Source organism: Phoenix dactylifera, chromosome 3 (assembly GCF_051530095.1).
Source record: "Phoenix dactylifera cultivar Ajwa chromosome 3, Ajwa_hap1_PhDact_Kaust_v1.1, whole genome shotgun sequence".
Classification (NCBI taxonomy): Eukaryota; Viridiplantae; Streptophyta; class Magnoliopsida; order Arecales; family Arecaceae; genus Phoenix; species Phoenix dactylifera.
Genome location: NC_143192.1, coordinates 7056067 through 7064506, shown reverse-complemented (window position 1 = coordinate 7064506; position 8440 = coordinate 7056067). Strand labels below are relative to the sequence as shown.

Here is an 8440-nt window from a genome sequence, read left to right as displayed (position 1 = left end):
ACCATTACTAAGGTAATTTTAAATTGATTTCCAGTAATTTCTCCAGCCGAAATCAAATTGATGGGTAGCTAAAATTAGTTCATGAGTATTGGTAATGATTCTTCCCAGTACTTAGTTTCCTCTGATAACAAAACTAATGTAATGGGTAATTTATCGCAATGGCTTCCCCACGGCCCTTTAAGAAAATCTTTAATTTTGAATTTCTCCCCGTATCGGTTGACAAGCCCATACCCTTCCCTTCGTAAGTTAACCAATGGGAGCCTAATTCATTAAACTTTTCTTTCTGCGTCAAAATTCAAAACAATCGTATCAGCTTCCCCATTGTTTCCCTGATAAAATCTTCCGAAATATAGTTTATTGTAATTACGGTTTGTTTTAAATAAGCATGGATCCTTTGGCGGTGCACGGGCTGCACTGCAAAGTATTGTGCAGCTCTCGATGATGGCTGCCATCAGGGGATGGATAGCCATCAAACAATGTGATCCACATCGTTCATCTCCTCATGGCGGCTATCGAGAGCTACAAAACACTCTATAGTACACAAGAGTTTTTCAACAAGTTTCTCAAAAAAATCATATCAACTTCCCCATTTGTTTTTCGGGTAAAATCTTCCGAAATATATTTTCTTATAACTACGGTTTATTTTAAATAAGCGGCGATCCTTTGGCGGTGCGCGGGCTGCAATACAGAGTGTTGTATAACTCTCGATGATAGCCATCATCAAAGGATGGATGGCCATCAAACAACGTGATCCACGCCGTCCACCTTCTTATGGCGGCTATCGAGAGCTGTAAAGTACTCTGTGCTGTAGTCTGCGCACCATAGAGGATCTTAATTGATTTTGAGTTTGGGTACGAGTAAAACCGGATTGACCTAAGTCTGGCCCATTGCAATCATTAACCAAAAATCGGTCCGTTCGAAGCGTCCGAGTGAATCTTTTTTGGAAGGGCTGTGGCCTCAAAATACTATTGGGTTGGGGAACTCATTGGGCAAGAACGAGGGCAGCTCAGGAATCACCACAAAATCCCACAAAGGAAGGGGTGTGGGAGGTGTGTGGCTCCGAGTAGAGATCACAATCTTCTTATCCTCATACATTGCCTTCTATCACCACACACTGCCCCCACTCAACTCCACCTCTAAATTTTAGTCATGCACTCCAATCAAGCGCCATAGAAAAACGAGTGAAGCCAATGACCCTGGACCTGGTACTTGGAGAGAGAGAGAGAGAGAGTATAAAACATCCCTCCGGGAGCCCGTGTGTTGTTTAGTTGCAGCCATGGCCAGCCATGCAGCTCTTGTCTCCTCCAGGATCCCCTCCAACACCAGGTTCCACTCCAAGGCCACACACTGCCACCCCACCCCATCTTTCACCAAGGTCTCTCTCTCTCTTTCTCTCTCTCTCTCGCTCAACCATTCTGATTTTTTTTTACTACTTATGTAGGATGTTGCAACTCTCTTTTGAGGAATTATATTGTGTCTTACAGAAGATTGATGGTGATTGCTCTTTAATTTTCTTATTCCATATTAGAGGCTTGAGGTTGCCGAGTTCTCGGGGCTGCGGTCAAGCACTTGTGTGACCTTCGCAACGCAGGGGAGAGAGGCATCCCTCTCTGATGTATTGGCTGCACAATTGGCTTCCAAGGTGAGCTCTCTGTGAAACTCATATAATACTGACTGGTTTAATTCCTTTGTTCATGGAAAATGGCTTAAGATAACTTTATTCCACATTATAAATACTTGCTGATATAACCGTTATGCATCATGATTCAGTACTTCATTTAGTGAACTCTGGTATGTGAAGTTAACATTTCTATGTGCCATTGTATCGCTGAATCAGTCAATTAACTGCTACGAATCCGCCTGAAGCAGTCTATGTCCCTTGCATCAGAGAGCTGTGAAAGTGGTATGAACACCATACTATTTAACAACAGGTTAATCACCCCCTTGAGCTTTAAATGCCAATTGAGTCTCCATGTTGCAATAACAACTATTAACCTGTGAATTACTTAGTTTTTTTTTTTTCTACAACTGTAATACAAAAATATAGGGGATAATTAAGTTTGTAGAATGTGTACAACTGAATGAATGCATGGCATACTTAAGGTTTAGATGAATTGTTGAAAAATCTGTTTCGTCTAATCACCAAATCACCATGAAATAGTAACCAGCTTAAAATTAAGATTATATGTCAATTGTTCTTGATATGTGTCAAGAATTATAAGATCGCATAACTGTTTATTACGTTCATCGTTGCATCTCTGCTATTAGCTGAGAAATTCTTTTTACGGGGAGACATGCGCATGCTTCTTCTTAATACCTTTCTCTAATCATATTTTTTAAACCATGATATCACTTGGTCATATGGAAATAGATGTTTTCTTATACTAATGCTTGTTCTATGGGGTGGTGGCATGCATCAGACAGTTGGAGCCAGCCCTGTTAGGGGGGAGACAGTTGCCAAGCTGAAAGTGGCAATCAATGGCTTTGGACGGATCGGTCGGAACTTCCTCCGCTGCTGGCATGGACGAAAGAACTCTCCTCTTGATGTTGTGGTCGTGAATGACAGTGGCGGTGTTAAAAATGTATGACAGATCAGTACTTCTATTCTTGAACTTGTTTGTCTTTGCACTCCCAAAACGGTTGAAGCATCGCATGTGAATCATGAAATAAAGATGATTCTTTGGATGGAAGCATGGTTTATAAGGATTTTTTCTGATCTATAGGCATCTCACCTTCTCAAATACGACTCAATGCTTGGGACCTTCAAGGCTGATGTGAAGATCGTGGATAATGGGACCATTAGCGTTGATGGCAAGCCAGTCATGGTTGTCTCGAACCGAGACCCTCTGAAGCTACCATGGGCCGAACTAGGAATAGACATTGTGATTGAGGTATATTATTGTGTATTTAACTAACTGAACAAACTTTAGGAGATAAAGAAACAACATTGTACTATTTCAAGGCATCTGTTGTAGGGGACTGGGGTTTTTGTCGATGGACCGGGTGCTGGCAAACATATACAAGCTGGTGCTAAGAAGGTTATTATCACGGCACCGGCTAAAGGAGCTGATATCCCAACATATGTCTTGGGGGTGAATGAAGGTGACTACAACCATGAGGTGGCAAATATAGTTAGGTTGGTGCTAGTTTGCATCCTATGCTCATAATGTGACCATTAGTCACATTTTTCCTTCCCATTTCCAACTAATTTTTTTCTTTGATCTTGGCTTTTGTTATTTGCAGCAATGCATCCTGCACAACAAACTGTCTGGCTCCCTTTGTGAAGGTTATGGATGAAGAATTTGGTGAGCACTGATCTTAATATTAATTTATGTCTGAGGATCTTAAATTTTCAAGGCTATGTTTAAACATTATGAAGCAGAATAAAAAAGAAATAAAATATGAGAATGTCCTTCAAACTAATTGGTCTTGTTCAATATAGGCATTGTGAAGGGTACCATGACAACAACTCATTCTTACACAGGGGATCAGGTCAGCTTTCCTTTTATATGTTTGAATTCATGTTGAATCCTGCATTACATATTGTTTCATCAAACTAGCTAGATAAGGAAACCTCCTTCAGAAAAATTAAAAACATAGTCCAAGATGTGTTAAGATGCAGAAGAAGGCTTTTCAATGTAATTCTTATTACATGAATTACAAGATGCCGTCAAGCCGCTTGAATTGAAACAATTCATGTCATGGCGACTCAGCAAACATCTCTTTGGTTCAATGCCTTCTTGGTTATGATGAAACCCCTCAAGCTAATTCAATCTCTTTTTGGTTCAAATTTCCTTTTGGTGATGGCTCCTGACTATGCCTCCTTTTACTGCATTATTACTTCTTCTTTTTTAACTTCTTGTAACTTCAATTGCAGTAAGATCGTTAAAACTTCCAATCAAAGATGAAAGCCAATGTAAACTTGGCATCGGATGAGTTTAATGTCAACTTGATGAATCTTCAAACCACAGCTCATTGTTTTGAGAGAGTAATTTTTACTAATTCTTGAGCTCTGCTGTAACAAAAAAGGTTTGAGATCAAATCATAGTCTTTACTTTGAATTGATAATAAGTAATCTGAGTTCATATCAGCTTTACATGCAGCTATCGGAGTAGCTTTTATTACTTTGGATCATATAAAAAATATTTACTTATTACTCTACTAAATCACACAACCAAGCATCTTTTGAAGAGAAAGATGGAGTGTGCATCACCATTGAAAGTATAATCATCTCCAAATGCAAAGTTGGTCATATGTTTTCGACATCTGTGTTTTCTTTCCAGAGATTGTTAGATGCATCTCACCGTGACCTGAGGCGGGCAAGAGCTGCAGCACTGAACATTGTCCCAACTAGCACTGGAGCAGCAAAAGCAGTGTCACTGGTGCTGCCCCAGCTCAAGGGCAAGCTCAATGGAATAGCTCTCCGCGTGCCAACCCCCAATGTTTCAGTGGTGGACCTTGTGGTTAATGTTGAGAAGAAAGGAATCACGGCCGAAGATGTGAACCAGGCCTTCAGGAAGGCTGCTGATGGACCATTGAAGGGAATCCTTGCTGTTTGTGATGTTCCACTAGTTTCAGTTGATTTCAGGTGCACTGATGTATCCTCTACCATTGATGCATCGCTGACCATGGTGATGGGAGATGATATGGTCAAGGTGGTGGCCTGGTATGACAATGAATGGGGATACAGGTGAGAACAATTCCTTTCTTGGTATGTCTCATCCTGTGTCGAAAACATAATACAATTCTCATAATGAAAAATGGATGCAGGACATTCAGAGGCAGAAAATTGAAAACAATTGCAAGAAAAGTCACTAAGTGGGAAATTTAGAAAATGCATTCATGGTAAATTTAATGAACCAAGAGGCATACTAAGAAACTTGAAAATAGTGGCATCTCAATGGTTTCTCTAATATTTTCATAACTAATGAAAATCCCTGCAGGTCTGAACTGGATTTGTATGTTTCTAATTGGTATTTTTTCTTTTTTGAAATCAAATAAAATGGAGACAGGCAAGCCATGTTTCTGATTGGTTAAAAACCAAGGATAGGATGTTTGTCCTGTTAACTGTTATGAGGCTACATTCTGGGATTTGATTGTTGAATCCAGCTGATATGGCAAAGAAATAATTCACAAAGCTAGTTCAAGCATGGAGTAGATTGTATGAAATAAAAGGAATATCTAATCAATGCATAGATCTTTAGGAACAAACTTAATCCAACTGGTCTTCCATTGGTAATCTATGAATCCAATGTTTACATGTTTGGAAAATACCACATAACTAATTGATAATTAACATGCTCATTTTGAGAAGTGGAATTTTGACAATTAATAAAGGTAGGCAGTTAAATTGGCTTGTAAAACTTACAATGATGATTTCTTTGCCAACCACTTTCTTTCTTTTTTCATTCCTCTTTTGAGCAAAGTGATGGGCAAGCCCATCAATATCATTTCATAAACCTTGGAAATGAAAAGCCACAAAAGAGGGAGGGTTCCCTGCAAGTGAGAGCATCACTCAGCAAAAGCTAATAAAACCCATATATTGTCACACCTAAATTTATCCCCCTGAAAAGCATGCCAATTAGATAAGATTAAATATAGGGGAAAACAAAAGAAATGGGAATATAAATCTAAGGTTAAGAAAATATTTAAAATATGCTGCTGGAAAGTACAATTTTAGGGTGAAAAATTGTAGTTCTGATTTTTTTAGTTTCATTTTCCATACCATGCTTTACAGTAAAGTTACTCATATTGTTATCGTGTTTTCAATATCTTTCTTCTGTCTATAATGAAAAGTGGGATGTAGAACCAAGCCAAATGAGTTTCTGGTTTCATGAAAAAGAAAATTCCATGCAATGAAACTTGAAAAGGGAATTTACTTTGATAATACAAAAACTCTGTACAATTTTTCATTTTCTCTTTGTGCTTTCTCTAGCCTGCTTATGATTATTTAGTAGCATAACATAGAAAGTTATCACATATATATAACAACTAACAAGATCATATAATAGGTACATGCATAGGTTAAGCATATGGTATATGCATAAGTTAAGAAAAAGAAAGAAGGACGGTGATGAAAAAGAAAAATAGAAACATGAGTGATGTTATAGTAGAAGGTTGTAATATTGGCGCAAACCTCCACTTACGATTCTTGTCATAGCTGACTTTACATTATCAAAGTCATCAATCACCATTCTATATCGTTACTATAACTAACATTATTGTTGCTTTTTTTTTTTTAAATTTTTGTATAGCCAACGTGTGGTCGATTTAGCGCATCTGGTGGCGAGCAAGTGGCCAGGTATGCCAGTGCAAGGAAGTGGAGATCCATTAGAAGACTTTTGCCAAACAAGCCCGGATACAGAGGAGTGCAAAGTTTATGAAGCATAATTCATTGAGCTTTATTAGAAATCATTGTGATGGATGCAATGCTTGATTAGATGGTTTTAGTTTTAGTGTTCATCAGATGACGCTTCTTTTTGATTGAAAAGTTTGAGGAGAGCATGATGACTTTTTGTAAGGCTTAAACAATCAACTTGATATGGTTGGAAAAAACTATCATGTACATGATTAATCAACCGATGATCCTCGATATTATAGAATTATAAAAATATCAGTTCTGATTTCTAACAATATCAGTGTTATGATGTGAATTGGGGCTTATTTTAATGATCACATCCTTTTGCTTAGCAGTCAAAGGTTCTGATATTTGGATCTAGATAATTATATTACGGATAGATTTCCCTCCCTTTCTCTAAAAAAAAATGTTACTGTTATAATGAAAATTTAGAATAAATGAAATTATTCAATTTTTTCCTATCAAATGCTGAGAAAAAGTGCAATATATGTGAATTTATAAGTTTGGAATATTGCTATTGAATTGCTTTTCTTTTTTTCGGTAAAATCGATGAATTAATTAATTAATTAAGATGCGTATATATACATCTGTGACAATCAAAATATAAAATATTCAAAACTTGGTGCGGTAGACATGTTGAAGAATCCCCTATTGTAGATTTAGTGTGATTGGTCATATAACTCACTATTCAGTCCTGCAGCACTAAATTGCTTTCCTTTCGTTATCTTAGTGATTCTTTTTTTTTTTTTTTTTGGTAAAAAATGGCATTTCATATAGCTCTAATGTGAGTACATTCTGCCAGCTCAAAAGAAAGTAAAAGATACAAGGAAGGGATCTTGGTGAATTTTTCAGTAGCCACTTTGTTCCTAAACTTTCCTAAAAAGGGAAAAGAAAAAATTTATCAAAAATATATATAAAAAATACTGCTTGAAATCCATGCATGGAGAGAAGAACCAAATGCCTCGAGCAAGCAAGTAGGATCCAATGTCCTGTTGGGTCCATTTTGCATGGGACAAAGAGATCACAAAACTTGGTTCATGGACAATGCCGTTGGCAAAGCCAAGCATATCTTCAGATAGGTGGATTCAGTACTAGAAGAAGCCACGACAAAGAACCAGAGGAATTCACTAATCTAGAGATGCGAAGATAAAAACAAGACTAGAAAAAGAAATAAAGCATTGAATGACTTCCCTCTCTTGACATGAGCAACTGGGAGGGAGCTTTGTTTCCTTTATATAATAATCATACAGCACAAAAAAATGGTACAATAGTACTTGCCAACAGCAAATGTACATTTATGGAATGTATATCAATTTATACAAAGAAGGAATGGAAAATAAAATATATTAATGAGCATTCGTGTGCTTGTGCATGTGTCGGTGCGCGGGCGCGTGCGTGCGTTGTGTGTGTGTCTGCGCGCATGCGTGCATTGGGTGTGTGTGGAAACTTTCATCATCGAGGACTCCTATTAGGTACCATGAAGCATAAGGGTGCCTTTTTTTATAAGGACCCATGCAAGCGTGTTAGTCCAATATTGATTATTTACTAGGTAGATTTTGGGTATTCATACAGGATCAAGGAACGCATATAATATCTTCTGAGTAGTCATTTTGGGTGAGGTCTTGGGTTGTTACAAATGGTATAAGAGCGGACCCAGCCCATAATCTATGTGGACTAGGGGACACTGCAGCACAGATTCATTGGAGCTAACCACGGGCCGATCGTAGTGTTTGTGAATAGATTTGAATGGATTTAAACCCTTAGCCTGACGAGAACGTTAGGGCTGGAACGGAGGGAGTATGTAAGGATCCATGTGGGCGTGTGTTTAATCCCACATCGGTTATTTGCTGGGTAGATCTTGGGTACTCATATAGGATCAATAAATCCATATAATATCTTCCGGCTAGCTATTTTGGGTGAGATTCTGGGTTATTACATTTTTTGCACCCAAAAAAAAAAAGTATAAGGTTCCTTGATGTTGCTTTGAACCTTGAGATTATTGTGTTTTGTTTTCAATTTAAATGCATAGAATGGGGGGACTGGGTGAGCCAATTTGGGATTTATCGTTGATCTTGTTTTGCT

The 8440-nt window shown here is 37.9% G+C and overlaps 1 protein-coding gene across 1 annotated transcript; it reads left to right on the top strand.

The window, feature by feature from the left end:
* The first annotated feature begins 1111 nt into the window (after positions 1-1111).
* On the top strand, positions 1112-6633 carry GAPB (glyceraldehyde-3-phosphate dehydrogenase B subunit). Its single transcript, XM_008788448.5, has 9 exons — positions 1112-1375; positions 1529-1642; positions 2421-2582; positions 2724-2891; positions 2976-3136; positions 3244-3305; positions 3443-3492; positions 4284-4690; positions 6255-6633. The coding sequence occupies exons 1-9, from the start codon at positions 1277-1279 to the stop codon at positions 6388-6390; spliced, it is 1359 nt and encodes a 452-aa protein (XP_008786670.2). The 5' UTR covers positions 1112-1276; the 3' UTR covers positions 6391-6633.
* The last annotated feature ends 1807 nt before the right edge of the window (positions 6634-8440 follow it).